Source organism: Mauremys reevesii, linkage group 13, assembly GCF_016161935.1.
Source record: "Mauremys reevesii isolate NIE-2019 linkage group 13, ASM1616193v1, whole genome shotgun sequence".
In the NCBI taxonomy this organism is placed as follows: domain Eukaryota; kingdom Metazoa; phylum Chordata; order Testudines; family Geoemydidae; genus Mauremys; species Mauremys reevesii.
In genome coordinates this window covers 36415766-36436512 of record NC_052635.1, presented here as the reverse complement: position 1 = coordinate 36436512, position 20747 = coordinate 36415766, and the positions used below count along the sequence as shown (strand labels likewise).

Below are 20747 nucleotides of genomic sequence, written 5' to 3'. Positions count from 1 at the left end.
AGCCCAGTGGTTAGACCATGTAAGTGGGATGTTGGAAACCCAAGTTCAAGTACTCACTCTGCCTAACTCAGAGCAAGGACTTGAACCTGGATTTCCTAGGTGAATACCCTAATCACCTGGCTATTTGTGGGCGAAGGGAAGTCAGTCAGTCTGTCTGTCTCTCTACCTTCCCGCCTCCTCCTCCCGACAAACAAATTCCAGTCTGGACCAGAAAAATCCTTTCCAACGAAAGCTCATGGAAATGTATCAGTTATAACTCAGCACTTTCTAATGAAACTTTCCAACCCTCCCCAAAAATTCCCAGTTTTTGTGACCAGACTTGATCAAATGAGCAGACTTGGTCAAAGTCAGAGGAAGGTGCTATGCAAGTTTTAAAACAGATCATTTAAATTGTTCACTTTGGGGCATCATTGCCCCAAAAAAAATAGCTGCTGAAAGGCAATTAGTTATGTATATTAATGGATTAACAAATTAATCTGCAGCTAGCAAGGTTCTGTCACTTCACTAACCAAATGGTAATGTTAAACGGTACTTTGTTGGAATTTACACTTCATAAACTAGGAATGCTGGATAACATGTTCCCATGGGGTGATAGTGAGTGAGCACCCTTAATTATTAATTTACAGACTAACACTTTAATGTTTTATTGCATAATGTAGTCTGCAGCACACTCTGTGATTGGTTAATCCAGGCCAGGATTCACACAGACCCTGTTCCTCAGTCTGTGAGCTGAGAGTCAATTTTCTAGAGTCCCCGTGTCCCTAGCAGCCTTGGTATAAAAACCTTTTGTTTGCTACACCAGTGTCTGCCACAAGAGAAACTGCATACAATGGCATTCTTAACACTCCTACATTGGTGTGTATTAATATGTATTTAAATAGTGAAAGTATGTTGGTTCCCACTGGCACTAATTCATTAATCTAGAGAGCCACCAACCAAAATGGAACTGACATGTTGTGACCCTAAAAAGCAATGCCAGAAAGCAGGGGCTCCCTGATATCAGGAAGCGAGTTTCAGTTGCCCTGACCAGCTCAGTGTACCTCAATTTATTAATGTCACAATCTGCATCTAATAGATGTCATGTAAGGTACCATTGGAAAGCCAACATGCTGATCATTAATATTCTTGTGGGGTGTATGTACAGTAAACACCCAAAGGACTGTTCAAATGCAAAGGAAATATGGAACTAAAATGTGTTTGAACCAGACGAGTCTGGGGAATGGATAAACTATTTTTTTTTCCAGACCAAGCCAAGGCCGATGCCTTCATTCAGGTGTAATCACAGACAACTGGCAATCAGTAAAGTGGCCATTCATTGGCATATCGGAAACTGCAGGGACAAATCAATTTGCATTGTAAAAAGCACCAGTGGGGAAGAAACCAGCATGGAACCTTCTCCATCAGACTCGTTGGCAATTTTCCTCAGAGCAGGGGCACTGGATTTTGAGAAGGATACATTTCAAAAGTTCACTGGACTTTATAGTGGGGTTCTTTGCCCCTCTCTCTCTCTCACTGAAGATGACAAATGAACTGAGCACTTTGGACTTTAAAAGAGATCCCGACCAAGGAGGTGGTCCGCCATCTTGCTAGAATAAAGTGAGGTGAGAATCTTACCTTGAACCAAGAATGTAGTTTTGTTAAATCTTAGCCACTGGAAAGCATTTTTAAAACTTTGATTTGCTTGTAACCATCTCCGACTTTGTCCCTTACACTTGAACTCACTTAAAATCCTCTCTCTTTGTTATTAAACTTGTTTTACTTTGAATCTAAAGCAACCCATTACTGTGTTTGAACTGAAGTGATTAACACCAGTTAACACAACTGCTGTATCTGCCTCTTGAAAGAAGCAACAGACCTCATTACTTCCCTAAGTGTTCCAACAGAAGGCTGGTGGACATTTCAGGGCAGATGGTTTGGGGGGGAAATTCAGGATTGTGGGTGTGTTGGGGTCACTTGGCTTGTATTAACCAAGGCTGGTGGAGACCAGAGTATGGCTGTGGCGTAACAAGCAGGCTGCTGGACTCAGAGTTGCAAAACTGGGCCTGCTTATCATAGAGACACTTACTGCATGCTTGTATGCTGGCTGGGAGCATCCAGACAGGGAGCTACAGCAGCAGGGCATTTTAAGACACTCAGGATTACAGGACAAGTGGTGACACAACCAGTCACTGCTCTGGGCTGCACCCTAAAAAACCAACACATGTGTACGTAAGACTCATCAGTTATCCCCCAATAACAGTGCCAGGACAGCCTAGTTCCTCTTCCCAAAGATAGGAAAAGAGGGGACACGTTTTCCAAGCACACTCCCATAGCCTATGTGGGGGAGGATGGAGGAGACAATGTATTTGTCTCCTTATATAGCTTGTGTTAGTGCTCAAATACAATGACAATCAATATATCATAAATAGGATACATGATCTCCTAACAAAACAGACTGATATAGTCTTTACCCCCGACCCCAACACACACTGTTGTCACATTGAACTTTGGGATCACACAAGTAAAACAGCAAAGAATCCTGTGGCACCTTATAGACTAACAGACGTTTTGCAGCATGAGCTTTCGTGGGTGAATACCCACTTCTTCGAATGCATCCGAAGAAGCGGGTATTTACCCACAAAAGCTCATGCTGCAAAACGTCTGTTAGTCTATAAGGTGTCCACACAGGGATTCAATGTAGTTTAACTAATCCACTTTAAATATTAATCCAGATTAATTTTTGTGATGGTCCCTGTGTATACAAGCCCTAAGAAATGTGCCCCCACCATGCACAGATAGATACCACAAATGTTACTGAGTCCCATGGGCTGCAGTCACAGTTGGGGAGCAATTCCATTAATGCTTCATAACTACAGTATCCCCAGTCTCTGATATATCCCTACTCTCAGGCTGTGTGCAGGGAACCTGATCTGATCCTATGAACACCAACATACTCAGCTCACACGAAAACTCCTTGCATCCAAAACCATTTGCAAAGCCATCTGTGAAACTCGCATAGAATACAAAGGAAAATGTAAAATGCTAATTTTACTGAGTTCCAAGGTAGTTTGCTTGAGCATATTCCATCAAACAATATAGTGAGGAATTTGTTCTTGGATTCAAAGTCAGATAGGGACGCCACATGAACAGATGGCTACAAAGAACCTACTGTGGAATTGCTCCTTGGACATTAAATGAGTCAGCACTTTCAGTCAACTGTAGTAGCACTGGGAGTACTGAAGCCTTTTTATACAACCTCTACAGTTTAAACTTGCACACAATTCCTGGCTCCACCATAGGCATACTGGGTGAACTTGGACATTCGCTGCCTTCTCTGTGCCTCAGTTTCCCCATATGTAAAATGAGGATAATTATACTTACCTCTTTTGTAACGTGCTTTGAGAGCTACCGATAAAAAGCACTGTAAATAGATTATATTATTAGAAGTGCAGAACCTAAACATTTTGTAACTGCTTAAAAAAATTACACAAACACACACACACACCCTGGAAGATCCAGTTGCCAACTACAGAGTCAATCAAAACACAGATAGAGAGACATGGTAGGTTGGAAAATCCATTGGCCAATCTAATTTGTGAACTGGAATTCAATAAAGTGACCCAGATTGAGATTAAGTAGTTCTTTCATAAACAGCATATTTACGGACATTTCCAAAATGGCGTCAGTCAGAGTTCTAACATGGCAAGTGTTAGTATATTCGGACTTCTGCCATTGAATTCAGTTGGCAAAAGATTCCTACTGGACTCAGTCTAAGTGCTAAACTTTCAAAAGCAAACATCTATTTGCTTTGCACGTGTGCAACCTCCTGGAATTTAAAATTAAGTTGAAATATGCAGCCCCCTGACTTCTGTTTGTCCACGTGAGGTTGTACACAGACACAAGTTGGCTTCTGACGGACCAGGAGAGCTGTCTACTTGCTTTGTGAGTGCAGTAACATTTTGGATACAGTCATCTAGAGATAAATCTTCAAGAGTGCACACTTATGTATATTTGACTTATGAGTCCTGGGTATCTGTTAAAGCACATTTTTGAGAATTCAGCCCGAGACACTATGATCTGCAGCTGCAAATAACTGCAGAATACATCATACCCAGCATTACAATAATATCCGTACTGAACACTGAATATAAACATAAACATGTCTGTTTTGGAGAAAGAACTGAATCTGATCAGTTTAAACAAAGATGCAAATAGCTAGCATTTTTGGCATCCGTTAGATGGACTTTTCCCATGATCAACATGAATACCAATGTCCAATCACTTAACTGATTTGAGGCCTGATCTACCTACAATGAGGGCTGAGAAGTTTTGGCTTTTCATTAATACACTGCACCTTACTTTGAACACAAAGCACTGGATTCTCAGTTGGTACAAATTAATGTAGTTCCATTGGCTCTGATTTACACCAGCTGAAAAATCTGGCCCACATTTCTCAAAAATAGATTGAGCCAATACATCCTCAATTTTCCCTATGCATGTTCTATGAAACTGATATGACTTAAACATACTGCAACTCTTTGGGTCTTCTTTGCTTAGACTGTAAGCAGTTGGAGGTTCTGCGTTTGTACAGCACCTAGTACAATGGAGTCCTGGTCCATGACCAGGATTCCTAGGCAGTATGCAATACAAATTAATTTACGTTTAAATATTTTATCTTCGAAAAGGACCTACCTGCATTATGTTTTCAGTTCCTGAACAAGACAGTCAATATGGCAATGGAAAATTCCTTTGTGCTATTTCCAAAATACAACAGGCAATATCCCTAGTTGGTGTAAATCTGTGTAACTCCATGGGCTAGATCCTCACCTACACTATCTGACGAGCTGTCTCCATGTATTTTCCCGTCATTAATATTTTTCACAATAAAATCCCAAACCACAAAAGAATAACACATCTAGTTAGACAGGTTGCTCAAATTATTTATGGCAGGGGCTAACTTGCATTTTTTTTAAACTAGCAGGACTTGCAATTTTATTCTGCTCAAAAGCAATGTTTTTTTCCTTTGAATATACAGTGGATAGAATTCCAATAAATGCTGGTGCCTTGACTTCTACTTTTGTCTTTTAGTGCTCATTCACACAGCGGTGCAGTCAAGAGATACCTCTTCCCTTAAAGCATTGGGAGCATCTTCTAATGTGTTACAAATGGTGATAGGAAAACTGGTGGAGCTATCACCACGGAATGCTGATAATGTCAAAGATGAAGATTGATACATTGGTAATATAAGACTCAGCTATTTTAGAGAAAATGTCCCCTAGATTAAGAATGTAGGATGGTCTCCTTTTAACTGAACACAATCACTCTCTTTTTTACATTACAAACTGATCTGAATGAGTATTGTTTATCACTGCACTTCTGCATGAATAGATAATTACAGGCAGACAGATATTGGAGAAATTTATTCTTTCATTGTCGGGCACAGCAGCCATAACATTTGTTATTTAAAAGATATGCATACAGTGCTATGTGAAGTACTATGTGGTCCTTTAGGATGAAAACACTATACAAATGTAAAATACAATTATTTTGCAAACTAATTTCAGCTGCAATTTGGGTTGTTTAGCATGACACTATTATCACCCTCCCACTGAAGGGGGGAAAAAAAAGATATTGTTATTGTATAATCAGAAATAGACTGTTATAGACCTAACAAACAACGCGTGCAAATGCAGATTGGTTCACTGATTTGGCAAACAGAGTGTTGACACTGTACTTTATTCATAAAATGTAACTGCACTTGGCAGTACAGAGGACTTTATTTTCCTGTAATACCTATTTAATGTTACTGTGTTATGAGCATAAATGATATATTATATTATTCACAGTGATCAGGCTGTAATGACCATATAAATCAACGTTGTTTTACAGAAGACTATGTACATTTCTTCTCCTTCCCTGGGTAAACAAATGCATACAAATTGAAATTAATCTCAAGAGAAGCTCACTTCATATGTGTCTTCAGACCAAAACGGTTAGGATAAATTAGTCTAATCTGCTGTTTGCTAATAAAGAAAGAACGAACAATCTCACATTATATATATATATAATTCTCTGTAGATCTCATCTGGCATAAATGAAAATTGTTCTGTACTGCACAGTTTCCAGAGGGAATCTAAAGCCTCTGTCTTCCCACAGACATGTCAGTAGGAATTCAGATCAATAAACCAGAGGTGTGTCTCTCCAACAGACAATAAATGGAAGTGTTTAGCACTGTACCACTAGATATGTCTGTAATGTCTTTTTTGATCACATTATAAACACATAACAAACATGGGGAAAGCCTTTTAACCCAAGATCTCAAAGTGAAACATCACTATCAGTGTAACAGGTGTACAACAAAAGAAACTATTACCTAGTAGTTCAAAATAGCGTAACTTATAGCATTTGATATTGGAATACAGCGAGACAGTGATAATTCTTTGTGCATGTTTAGTACCAGAGCTAGTGAAATTTTTTTCAATAAGAAATAGGGTGTTGAATATATTTTTCCTGAAAAAAAATATTGTCATATGTCGCTTTTCAAAGAAATTTCAAAACTTTTTTTAAATTTCAACTTTTGCGGGGAAATTTTCAGCATTTTTGTATTGAAGTATGGATAATTTTAATTTTTGCTTTAAAAAAAAAATCTCTTCCCTCCCTAACCTACCCCCACTGGAGAAGGTGGAAAAATTAAAAATGAGATTTTTTTCCCCCCTTTACTTTCTCTTTTTTCACAGTGGAAAGTAGGGGGAAGCAGTACAAAGAAGACTGGGATTTGTCTCACCAAAATGAAATAAAAATTTTAAGTGACTTGATTTAAAGAAAAAAATCATATCAAGAGGATCCCATTTTTAAATTTTTCCACTAAAACCAAAAATGATGCATGTGTTTTTTAAGGGGGGGCTGGGGAACATTTTTGATCAATTCTATTTAGCACGCTTCATCAAAAGAATCTGATCAAAACTCCACATTTCCATTCTCAGGAAACTGACATTCCAATTTGGAACAAAAACAATTTTCTGAACTTCTACTGAAATGAAAATTCTGAAATTTCAGTTTCAGAATTTCAAAATTTTGTTTTTAATTTTATTTGATGGTTTTATATTTTTTATTATTTTACATCACTTCATGACATGTCATTAATAGTGCCTGTTATGACATGTCAATTCCATATGGTTCAAATATTAAATTTTTGTATTCTTTTTAAAAAAATCATTAAGAGAACCTGCTCCTTCAGATGTTGCAATTAGTACTAGCAGCTGCCATTACTGATTTTAAAAACAGAACATTTCAGCTGTTATGTCGGAATGACATGCCAGTAGTAGTAGAGCATATCATAGAAATATAGGGCTAGAAGGGACCTTGAGAGGTCATTAAATCCAGCCCCCCTGCAAAGAGGCAAGACCAAGCAAACCTGGACCATCCCTGATAGGTGTTTGTCCAACCTGTTCTTCAAAACCCTCCAATGATGGGGATTCCACAACTTCCCTTAGGAGTCTATTCCAGTGCTTAACTCTACTTGGTGTTAGAAAGGTTTTCCTAATATCTAACCTAAATCTCCCTTACTGCAGATTAAGCCCATTACATCTTGTCCTACCTTCAGTGGACATAGAGAGCAATTGATCCATGTATTCTTCATAACAGCCTTTAGCATATTTGAAGACTTATCAGGTCCCCCTTCAGTCTCAGAATCATGCTCAGTTTTTGAAACCTCGTAGGTCAGGTTCTTTAAGCTTTTAATCATTTTTATTGCTCTTCTCTGAGCACTCTCCATCTTTTCTAATGTGTGGTGCCCAAAACTGGACACAGATCTTCCAGCTGAGGCCTCACTAGTACCTGCAAGAGCAGGACAGTAACCTCCCATGCCTTACATACAACACTTCTGTTAAATACACCCCAGAATTATATTAACCATTTTTGCAACTGCATCACACTGTTACTCATTCAGTTTGTGATTCACTATAACTCCCAGATGCTTTTCAGATTTTTGCTTCCTAAGTGTAGTATTTCATACTTGTCGTCACTGAATTTCATCTTGTTGATCTCAAATCAATTCTCTGATTTCTCAACATTGTTTTGAATTCTAATCCTGTCCTCTAAAGTGCTTACAACCCCTTCCAGCTTGATACCATCCCCAAATTTTATAAACATATGCTTCACTCCATTATCCAAGTCTTAAAATTGACTAGTATTGGACCCAGGACAGACTCCTGCAGGACCCCACTAGATAACACTCTCTCAGTTTGACAGCAAACCACTGAAAACTACTTGGAGTATAGTTTTTCAATCAATCGTGCACATACCTTATAATTTTTTTCTAGACCAGATTTCCCCACATTATGGCCATATTGTGAAACCATGCAAAAATAAAAATAAAAATGAGAACCCATAAAATTTGAAAACAACCTTTTTTACGTTTTCCAAAATGATTTTTTTCTTAATTTTTTTTTCCATTTTGAAATTTCAGCAAAATCTACACGGTCAAAATTGAAACACCCCCCTCCCCTCCAAAAAAGTTGTTTGAGTAAAAATATTTTGATAAAAGTTTCCAACTAACTCCACATCCCAATTTACTTGTCCAGCATCAGCTAAGCTTGAAATCTAAGGAGTGAGTTTCAATAGCCAAGTGTTAACCCACAGAAAGTAGACACGTCACCAGAAATTCTGGCAGCAAAGTTTGACATGTGTCTTGACTATGTCCCAATATCAAACCAATACATTCTAGTCATTGTTCTGCTGTTCACTCACTGTGTTGCCCTGGACTGTCTGGGGTTCACTTTATGCATATGTAAGAAAAGGTTAACCTACCTCATAGGAGTTTTGCAGATTTTTTTTTTAAATATCTAGATCTTATGCTGTGGATCTCAAAGCTCTCACAAAAGGAGGCAAGCATCATTATTCCCATTTGATAGAGGGGAAAACTAAGGCACAGAAAGGTGAAGTGACTTGCCCCAGGTCACTCGGCAACCCCATAGCAGAGCTGGGGATAGAACCCAAAGCTTCTGAGTTCCTGTCCAGTGCTCTTACTAACATTTGCCAGATTCTTGGAGATGCTTGGAGGAAGTGTTTGTGTGGAGGAAAGGGAAGCATGAGTAAAATTTTGTAGGAAGATGAAGGTGTACATGACATTTGGTGTAGTCTCATGCATTCCAAAAGGCTTAAAAAAGTTGCTCATCAGAAACATTTTTTAAGACTCAAGAATAAATCATCTCTGGCAGGACTGGCATGGCAGGATCCAAAAATGTAGTGAACTCATTCAAAGGCAGGAAAACAATTCCAACCTTCCCTTCAGTTTGGAGACAAATTTTAAAAGGGCACCTGGGAGCTCCCAAGAGCCCCTTGCAGCACATCACTTCAAAATGTTAATAAGCTAGTTTAAAAGCAAAATATCTCCTTGGAATTGCTGTTGATGCACAAAACAGTTGGAAGATATTTTATTGTAAAGACACCTCAATGAATGCTTCCAAACAGTCAGTGGAGGGCACCTTCATTTGGTTATAATCAGCTTGATCTCTTATTATCCAGGCTGAAGGACATATAGGGCATTGAATTCAGTAGGGCCAGTGAGATGTTCAGACTCTATGACGAGTGCCATAGGAGCTCCTGAAAGTAAATAAATAAATCTACTGTCCAGGATGCAGATTAAAAAGAGGAGCAATGTTTTTGGATTGGCATGGCGGGGAGCAGTCATTATCCAAGGCTTTATTCTACTATTCCTATTTCTCCAGAATTTAACACAGAAAAATCTAGAGATTCTGAACAACGCTTAAATCAAGCTTCCAGTTACAATTTCCCCCTTTAATAGAGACTCTTCCCTCAAAACCTAACAGCCACTGCACCCAACTACTTTGTAACAGACACCTACCTAAATCATCTATCTCCAGCTCTTTCACCTACGAACCTGCAACCTCCCTGGGGAAAGATGGCCAACTATTCAGCATACCCAGAAAAGGCTACAAATCCAGCCTTTGGTGGGTCACAGAGGAAAGCGTATTCTAGAACTAGGGACCATTTCCAGCAAACAGAAGCTCCATCTTGTTAGTTATTAAGGGAACTCACGCTGGAACGCCTCCCTGCTAATCTACACTGTGCCAGCATCCGAAGACAGTCCTAGGCATCAAATGGGGTGAACAGTCACACTATATGGTCTGAGTCAAAGAAAACTCCAGGCTACTGTGTAACGCCACAGAAACTACAGGAAACAGACTCAGTACAGCTACCTTAGCTTGGCCGTAGTTTCCACCAGAACACAAGCCAGATATGTTGTTTTACTGAATCAGGCCATTAATATAGGCTGCCTGCTGGCAAGGTACAAAAAAATCAAGGACCAACTCACAAGTAGATTGGCGTGCAATTTGCGTTTGAATGGACTAGTTAATTGTGAATAAAGTTGTGACCATCTAGGACTGCAAATATCTGACAGCTTGTTTGATTAGGGAGAAGCTAGAGGGGAAAAGAAGATCTGTGTCCATGCCATTGTTAATAATTCATGGAGCGCACTAATTAACACATGGGATGCAGGCCACAAATATATTGGCACCTAATAATTATGAGTGATCAACAGGACGCATGACAATCATAGGGCATGCAAAAAGCTTTTCTTAAAGCAATGGGATAACAGCTTTATTTCAATCTCCGAAACCCAGCTGCTTATAAAGGCAAATATAAATTCAAGCCGCAACATTTGGCTCTCAAGTTCAACACCCTAAGGTTCAGGTGTGTTTGGATCAGAGGTTTTGTTTTAGCCAACATGGCTCAGAGCCATTTGCAAAATTCCCTCAGACCTGGATTTGGACTGCTACATTGACTAAAAGCAGAGTGACCACTTTTTCAAAAGGCAAAAGCGGGACACATGCAGGGGCCTGTGACCCTAACCCTACCCCTTCTCTTCCCCCCACCCCCAAGGCCCTGCCCCCTGGCCAGGCAGGAAGCTTGGGCCACTGCGGGGAGCCCAGAGCCTCCACCTGCCCTGGGCCAGGTGCCGGGTGCCTGAGAGCAGTTCCTGGCCTGTGTCCCTGCCCCCCCAACCCCAGAGTCTCAGAGCCCATCTTAACCCCCACCCTCCCCACCAGGAAGAAGCTGGCACTGCCCCCTGAGCCTTGGGCAGGCACAGAATGGCACCACAGGGAATATGGGACAAACGCTGTCCCAGAGTCATTCAGCTTGGGACTGGGACGTGAACTCTGCATTTCAGGACTGTACCACCCAGTTCAGGACGGGTGGTCACACTAACTAAAAAGGTACAACCAAATAATTGACTATACTTGCAGTTCGATATCAAGAATGTTCAAGAGAACAAATAACCAAGCTCAGCCAAAGCAATACGTACAGGAAAGAAAGAGTTGATACGTCACCAGTCCTTCCCAGGAAGCGAACGCTTGCAGTGTGTTCAGTTCACCTCACACAGAAGATGTGCTTCCCAAATGACCCCTTAAACTAGGGATCTTTTACAGTACTGCTGTTTACAATTTACACAGCACTGTTCACATCACTGAGATTAACTAGCTAGCTAGCTAGCTAGCGCCAGCTTTGAGTTTGAGGTCTCCTGGAACGTTCCCCTGCTCTCATTCAGAATATTAAATTCCAAACATTAAGGAGCACAAAGATACTCTCTAATACAAAGCATCCATACATCTTACTTTATTTCCACATTGTACCTTGTCCATCTAGCTTTTGACAGTTTCTGTATTTTCCTAGGCCAAGTGCTGAGCAATACATGTCACAGGGGTATCATGCCTCAGCAAAAGTGATCAAGAATAAGCATAGTACAATTTAGCATGGTGACCCAACACATACATACTTTAGTAATACCATGTGCATAGTACCCACTCAAATGGTGTGTGTATATAAGCCTATAGGCATTGACTAACCTCTAACACTATCAGCATTCAAGGATGTTGATTTCATGGAAAAAAGGATCTAGGTTGATTTCAGACCTTTAATTAACGTTAGTACTAATATTTTCCTTATTACAGTGTATTTCCTTAGACAATGAGGTGCCATGGACAGGACATTGGAGTGAAAGTCAAAACCTTAATGCTCTTTTCTCATCTCTGCCAATCACCTGGTACATGACCTTGGACAAGTCATTTCACCTGTCTCCACCTTCCAGTCTGATAAATTCTAACAATATTTATGCTCACTGAAAGTTGCTTCAAGATCCATAGATGACAAATGCTATAGGAGAGCTAAGTATTATTAGCACATGATGACTATAATGGTCCACTTTTAAAGTCCAATCCTGTTTCCACTGAAATCACTGGATGGTTTGCCATTAACTTCAATGGGGGCAGGAGCAGACCTCCCAAAGCAAACACCCTGCCAACTACTTCCTTTCACTTTTCTATTCTTTTCCAATTGAGACTTATCGCTGCTGTGCAGTGAGTCATGGTTCCCCCCACACTTGTATTTATGACTGACTCAAATCAAGGGAAGATATTTATTTTCATGAAATAGCACATAACACCATCAAGTGAGTCACAGCAAGCTGACCCTAAACAACAACATTTTGCTTTTTTAAAAGTGACAGAATTATAGTCCATTAAATCATACTAACAAGCACTTTAGCTCTGCCTCACAGCAAATAAAATCAGAATGGTAATTGAGATCATTTGGCATGAGGTACTGGACGTACTAATGGATTGTGGCACAGCTCTGTTGCCAAGCAGAGCCCACAACTATCAAAATGTATTTCCTTTTACTAGTGCTTTGATGGAATGACATCAGAGTTATAGGCCCATCTGGGCTCTAAATTACCAAAGTAATCAAAGAGCTGTTCAAGTGGAACCAAGACACACAGTAGAGCCCATGTGTGATTAAAGTGATCTTGATCCTGCATCCCATGCATATATAAAAACTCCCGTGGAAATCAATGAGCCAGTGGAATCCATTGGCATTTTGGGCTTACGTGGCTCAGGCTGTGGGGCTGTAAAATTGCAGTGTAGATGTTCAGGCTCGGGCTGAAGCCCGGGCTCTGGGACTCTTTCCCCTGAGAGGGTCCCAGAACACCAACAAAGCAACTTCATAGCCCCACAGCCCGAGCCCTGAAAACCTGAGTCAGCTGACACAGGCCAGTGGTGGGTATTTAATTGCAATGTAAACATATCCTATGTCTCCCAGAGTCTACCAGTGTGTATAAGCTGTTTATTGCTTTTAAGATGTGTTTTTTTCCTCCTGTAATGCTTTTGTTTTGGATAACTTCACTCTACTTTATGAAAGCTTCCTGGTCACTGGTAACCTAACATTGCACCCAACCCGCTAAACTGCAGGTGCTAATCTGAATTTTGACCTGCTGAAGTGATGTCAGTGAATTGCTGGAGTCCACTGCTTAGGACCCTTGCTAGGAGGGAGAAGAATGTGGGATTCCACCATGAAAAAGCTGAGTGTTTGAGACTTAAGTGGGGTGCCCTCATAGAGACCACGAGGGGGTCCGAGGTGCAGCTAATTTGGGAACTATTACACAAAGGTTCAGTTTTTAGGTCTTATCTTAAATATCCAGAGAGTGTAAACTACATGCATCTCTATTTAGGAGAATGAGTTGGTCCTCCCAGGACATAAAGGGGGGAGTTCAGGTAGTTCCAGGGAGTTTAGGTATTTCAGGACTAGATGCTTCGGGCCTGACTCCAATTTCATTTAGATGGAGTTACACCAGCCTAAAACCAGTTGACTTGTGTGGAGTTACTTCTGATTTACAGGGATATGAGATTAGAATCAGGCCCATAGACTATGACATATACGCACAACACTTACTTCATTAAGGATCTTCACATCACGCAACAAATTGCATTATTTGGCTAAACAGAGAGGAAAATAATACCATGTACTTTGCCATGTGAACACAGTGTGGCAAGAAGTGCCTTTGGTTCCTATTGTACTGTAAGTGCAGTTCAGCAGCACATAAAATACAGGCATTAATTATTTCAGTACAATCAATTTGCAGCTCACTTTATCCTTTGCATCTTGCAGATGCTTTACCTAAATAAGTGAGAGCACTAAAACTAATTTTTCCTTTGCTGACAATGAAGATTGTATTGTTCCCCAGATGAACATAACATGCTAGGTAAAGGAGCAATTTCATCTGCGGTAGTGAGGTTACTAGGAGAGAAATGCCTCAGTCATTCTACTCATCAATATTTTTAATTAAAAACAAATTATGTTACCTTCAGTATAGGAAATAAAGTTGGATTCACTGACAGCCTGGTATTTCAGTGATATTTCTGACAGCACATGATGAACTGAGGCAAAAAAAATTACAAAATTAGTCCATCAACTCTCATAATGGATCTAAAACTATAGAAACAAAATCAAGATGTCAGCCTTCGTTATCGTACTCCCTCCATCTGTTATTTCCCCAAGATGTTTCACTGGCACTGAAAGACGTATATAGCTTGCAGGTCTATAGTATATAGTTCCATTGACTTCAGTGGAGCTATGCCAACTTCCATCAGCTGAGGACCTGACCTTAGACTATATAATGGTTAGTTACACTGGCTGGTGGCTTTCCATGACAGGGAAGGATCAACTTTGCTCACAACAGAGCCTGGTTCTCTGTGGCCATTTTCTACTGTTTACTATCTCATTTGTACAAAGATGAAGTGCAAGAAGATGAAGGATTTTCATCCATTCCATTATTCTCCATCAATATTGTCCTTATTAAACATCATGCACAATCACTGATTATATATTCACTGCTGCACACGGCACCGTGAGTTACTTTTAATCTCAGGGATTCAAAGCATCATAATCAGGTGTTCTTGTTTGGGGATTTTTAAAATCAGAAAGCCTCTCCCCCAAACACTGCTAACACACACTCTCCCGCTTCATTTGAGAGTCTTTTTAGTTTATTGAGGGGGGTGGGGGATGAGCTCACATTTGGAATTACTGCCAATTTTACATCAAAACAATGAAAACCCAGAGAAATATGGGGGACTCAACTCAGTCTGAAACACATGCTGAAAAATACCTAGAAAAATGAGTAATTCCTATTCTTTAAAAAATAAATAAAATAAAGCTACAAATTCCTGCTTCATTGTTGGCTTTTAACATGCACCATAGCATAAAAGCCTTCTACACAATCCTCCATCTTTAGACATTCATAAAGAAGGTATGTTTAGATCTGCTAGATTTTAGCAGGCAAACATGGAGCTTTTTTTAGCATCCTTTGCTTATGATGTTATCACCAAAATCTTTTATCTTTCTTTATAATCAGCATTTCAGATGCTACTAATGGTAACCAACACCTTACAAATTAACAGCATAACCATGCATGACATTAGGAGGCTCAAAAGTAGTGACCTGGAGGAGCTATGAAATTTTAACAGAACTGGGAACTAGGTGCAACTCACCTGATTAAGGTTTTATTACACTCTGAAAACTCCTGAACTATGCAAACCTCAAATGTACCCAGGTCAAATTTTGAGTGGACATGGTCACATCCATCTAGACTCATAATTTAAGTTTCACATAGCTTCCTCTTGAAATCATTAATTTAGTTTGGGGTAATAATTTAAAATTGCAAATTGAAATAGCATGCGGTGAAAACCATGTGAAGAGAAACAAGTTCCCCTGATCTCCTGCAAAAAAAAAACCCTGAACAACTCACAGGCCTAGTGCTTGAGGCTGCAAACAAAATACCATCCTACTAATTTAGGTCATAAAATGTAATTTAATCATCAGTTTGCAACTGTAACCCAGCGGTCAGGGTGTTGTCCTGCTCTGTCTCCAGTCCACAGATGATATGAGACTGTTACAGCTCTCACATGGCAAGGCTACCTTCCTCTCAATCTGTGGCAATGCATGGTTTTAGTTCTGAAGGCCCCCTGTTCAATTCCCGTTTTAGCCAAAATGGTGGCAGTCACATAATTACTGTCCTCTTAACCTCTAAATAAGTCACCCTAACAATGTCCTAGAGCAATAGTGTGCATGCCTACCCACCACCCGTTACTAAATGGAATCAACCCTGCTCAGCTGTGCCATAGGATTTATACCTCTAGCCACAAAAGATTTCCTTCAGTTTAATCTTCATTCATTGTCTAGAAAAAAATTACATTAACTGTCTCATGAGGGAAGTTTGTACCCCAAATGCATTCAGAAACGTCAAATATTAAAAAAAAAATGTTCTGAGCAAAAAAATTAATTTAACTAGCAAATTGAAAGAACTAGCAGGACTCTCATTCTGGGTGTGCCTAGAGGCAGTTTCCACACCTCCTTGGAGTATCTTCTACCTTAAGGTGACTGTATGAAGCCACCACTTGCACTGCAATGCACCATCATCAGTAAGCACAAACAACGTCCTAAAACAGCATAGGTGGATGGCCACTAGTTCATGAGTTATCACAACGTGTATGCTCACGGAGTACAACATTACCCCAGAAACGCATTATCTATTAGCATGTACAAACTACATTTATGTCAAACAAACAAACAGCTTGCTTAGTGAAGGATACATAGTTATCACTATTGCAACACAAGATACTCTGACTAGAAGCAAACGTACACAGAACTACTAAAAATACAAGATATGTACCCCAAATATATTGCACTTTGTACCCCCACATACTTTTTTGATACAGAAAAAAATATTTTTCACGCTATTTCTTTTTGGGCTGAATTGTGCACATGTGCCTAGGTGACAATTTCCTAAAACAGCATAGTTGGATGGCCGCTAGTTCATGAGTTATCAGAACATATATACACTCAAAGGGTACAACATTACTCCATGAATATGGAAGAAGGTTAAATGGTTGGATGCCTCTGATTTTAGAGCACAAAGTTCTGAGTTCTATCCCTGCTGTCACTGGGACGTACTAAGTGGCGCAAAATCCCTGATAGCTGTAGATTTGTTCCAACACTTACATTTTATAATTTGCTAAAAATATGATCATTCTACAATTTAACATATTGCAGGTTGAGGTTCTTAGCTTTTCCAGCACTCATCTCCTTTGATTCAGTCTTCACATCTTAAAGTTTAAGTCATAACTATCTGGTATGAGCAGGGGCGGCTCTAGCGTTTTGGCCGCCCCAAGCAGTCATGCGCGGGAGGCGCCCCGGAGCCACGGGAGCAGCGGACCTCCCGCGGGCATGACTGCAGAGGGACCGCTGGTCCCGCGTGGCTCGGCTGGACCCCCGCGGCTGCGGATGGTTCGCAGTCTGGCGGCTCCGCTTGAGCTTGAGTCATGCCTGCGGCAGGTCCGGTCGTCCCGGGGCTCCGCTGGACCTCCCGCAGGCATGACTGCGGCACGTCCGCCGGACCAGCCTGCCGCCCCCCCCCCCGGCCGCAGGGAACGCCCCCTAGATTTTGCCGCCCTAGGCACCAGCTTGTTTTGCTGGTGCCTAGAGCCGCCCCTGGGTATGAGTGTGAGGGCATGAATTTTCTTACACTATGACCCCAAACTTGCATTTTGTTCCCCATTACACAGGAGTCCACTCGCATAAAACTTGCAGGATTTGGGCCTATTTTTTGTAAGATGCCAAGGACACAAAGTGCACCACACAGAACTGGTCAAAAAATTTCATTTGAAAAAAGAAAATCCCCAAAAGAATAATGTTTCCCCCCACCCAATTAAAAAGGAACTCTCTATTTGAGAAATTTTAAAGGCGTCAAAAAACGAAAACCCGCAAATTTCAGTTTGATAACTGAAAAATTTCAGCTTAAAAATGTCTGTCTCCGCCCACCCACCCCTTTCACATTTTTGGATTTTTCATGAAAACCCCAAAACTTTTTATATAAAATGTTGAGATCCATCAATTTTTTTAAATTGGAACAAAAATGTTTCCTGACTAGCTCTAGTGCAATAGCAACAACAGTGACAATTTATTTTCTAAGTGGCTCATAGTAAAATGAAATTGTTGTACAGCCCACATTTTTTAAATCTAGCATTTAGCCCGCGTGGCTGAGATTTGTTGGTAAATTCCAGGTTCAACATGGTCAATTAGCACATGCTAAAAACACACATCTGTCAGTTTTTAGGTGACATTTTTGTGTTGCTTTTTAAGATGACATTAGCCTCTCAGTACCATGCAAGTCTGATAAAAGAAGAATCTGTAATCCTGTGGGTAACACATCAATCTAGTTAAACAGTCCAGAAGCCTGGGGAACTCCTGTTCCTTTTGAATCTTTAATCAATCCGGAAACATCTGGCATTCAGAGCATTTCATATTACTCTACTTATTATAGAAATGCTTCCTAGAAATTAGCTATAAGTAAGTGATAGACAGTTAGAAAATCAGCTTCCCCTCTCCCCACCCTCATCTCACTCGAAAACCAAATTCCCAGAACAGAATTTGAGTGCAGATCCACAATTCTTTAAACCTAGGCGGTAGTCACAACAATGAAAAGGGTGGCTGCAGGTTTCTGGGAGAGGAATATGGTCCACTTTTTTTGACAAAGGGAAAGTACAGCCATGCATGGATCCAATTTAGTCCTCAGTGAACTTGTCTGCACTAGGAGCAAAAAAATTCCCGTTGTTGCATCTCCACCAGTGACTGCAGTAGAGGGAGATGTTGTGTAGACAAAAGCTATTGCAACCGCCAGCATTTTTAACACTGGGACAGCATTGGGAGCCAGGATTTCCCAGGACACTGGGAGCCAGGATTTCGCCCAATGTTTGTTTTGGCTAGTTCTGATCCAGATTAGGGGACATGATGATTAAGATAATTGCACCAGAGGAGCCTTTTTTACTCTAGTGTTATCACTGATGGAGCTGAAACAATAGGAATTTTTTGCCCACCTCCCTCCCTGGCAAAAAATAAAACAAGATGGCCTACATTTTCTACAGAGCCAAGTACCCAACAGCTCCCACCAAGGCACCCAAGTGTTTACCATCTACCCAGTCCCCTTTGTAATCAATGAGAGTTGCTGGGCATTGAGTCTTTTGAAGATCTAGCCTCTTCATTAATAAGTCAAGCTTTTGAAAGTGTTGGGCACCCACACTAGAGCCAGGATTTTTCAAAAGTTCAGCTTCCCCTTAGGCACCCAAATGAAGTGGCCAGATTTTCCAAGAGCATTCAACACCCAGCAGCTCCTATGGACAAGAATGGGAGCTACAGAATGCTGACTTCCTTTGAAGGCCTAGCCACTTGTACATTTAGATGCCTGAGGGCTGTGTTCAAAGTGTCTACACAAGGCCAGCCTTGTAATTAGAACTGTATGTAATTCATTTTGAAGTTTCCCTAAACTGTAACCTATTTGGGAAGTTAATTTTTGGCTCTGAAGCACAAACTATACAACTGATATTTTAGAAGTGGACTAAACATTGGGGCTGTTCCTTCTGCAAGAACAGTTATCAGTACTCATCTCTATGAACTAGTCTCTAGACATCAGTTAGTGAGTCACAGATGAAGCCAGCTGATTGCTTATAACTGTAGTTTGTAGGGCAATCCCACCTCTGAACTGGCTAGCTCAATGCTTTTGTGCAGGAAGGCAGTGACATGGGAGGAGACCTATGGAGGTTAGACACCTAAATACTTCAGAGGCTCTCAGCCAGACTCCCAAAGAAGGATTCAACTTCTAACTATATGGAAGGTGGATGTTTCTTCACACAGCAAAGGCGTCCCATCAGCAGATGGGACTACATCTGTGAGATGGAAACAGAATATGGTGATTCTGGATTTAATCATTACAAATACTGACAGACAGGTTCATGGTAACTGTGAGAACATCTCAGTGAATGGCCTAGCAAGTGCAGAGGTGGTAGATTTCACACGACTCCGAACAAACTTCCGATGAGCAGTCAGGAAGAAGGTGTGATCAAGGTAGCTATGTCTTGGCACCAGTATTTACAAGAAGCAGATTGTGTTCCTATTGCTCGACAAACCCCACATTAAGGGAATAAGCAGCTGGTTTTCTTATGTGCCGTGTCTTGGCATATCATAAGAGGAAGTGCACCAGTACACAGGTTTGTAGGTGTAGATCCTTGGCTGCTGTAAGGTATCATAGCTCCATTGGATTTAATGGAGTTATGACAGTTTATGGTACTTGATGATTTGCCCTGTAATCTCCATATACCCGTTCGATACAATGCAAAAAATAATTTTATAAAAATCAGATATTACATATATTACAGTAGTAGTTTTCTTTATAGTTATCCATTGGTTTTAAACATGCTACACATTATTTTCAATTGCAGGATGTTCTTTGGCTTGCAACCATACCACACAGCTGATTACTGAACTGTATATATTTTCCAGCAAAAATCTCTTCTCTTGTAGACATTAAAGAAACATTACAAAGCAAATGCATTAGGCCGAATGGCAAAGATGACCAAAGAATTTAGAGTGGCAAGTGATTCAGACACAATTGTCTGTGTATATACTGCTATAGAATTGAATTAATATACGTTTGGCCTCAAGATATGAGAGACAGTCAAAGCTGATTTAAATAACTAGGCTTTTTCTCAGAATCAAATTTAATCTCTAATACATCCTCATCTAACATATGGGCATTATCTTGCATATGAAAGTGCTCTACAGTATTTCCCATGATATTTAAAGAAGATTAATACTTTTTAATTTTTACTTCATCTCTAGTGACAACTAGTCTTCAAGCTGGGCGAGTTTTCCTTCATTATGATACTGTAAATCAAGCGAGTCTAGAGTTGTGAGATTTTTAAACTGACCGGATTCTGTGACAACATTCAGGGAAGCACACAATCTGAATTTACAAGTTACACATCCACCCACTAGCAGCCAACACATGTAGTCTCTCAGGGTCACAAAGCAGCTGTTAAGAGTAGAATGAATATAGCGTATCTTCATTAGTGGATATAGTC

General features: G+C 40.3%; 1 protein-coding gene across 14 annotated transcripts in view; it reads right to left on the bottom strand.

Annotated features, from left to right (window-relative positions):
- The window catches only part of DOK5 (docking protein 5), a 136906-nt gene that overhangs the window by 55695 nt on the left and 60464 nt on the right, over positions 1 to 20747 (bottom strand). The window contains exon 1 of one of the 14 annotated variants that reach the window (XM_039498425.1): positions 14139 to 14205. The exons of 11 other annotated variants lie outside the window; for them this stretch is intronic. Coding sequence is in view for 1 of the 3 variants with exons in the window: in XM_039498419.1 (XP_039354353.1) it covers positions 4672 to 4677 (6 nt within the window). In the remaining 2 variants the exon portion in view is untranslated. Of the gene's footprint in view, positions 1 to 4671; positions 4681 to 14138; positions 14206 to 20747 lie in introns of those variants that run through there. 2 more of the 14 variants (XM_039498427.1, XM_039498419.1) reach the window with 2 other exon arrangements.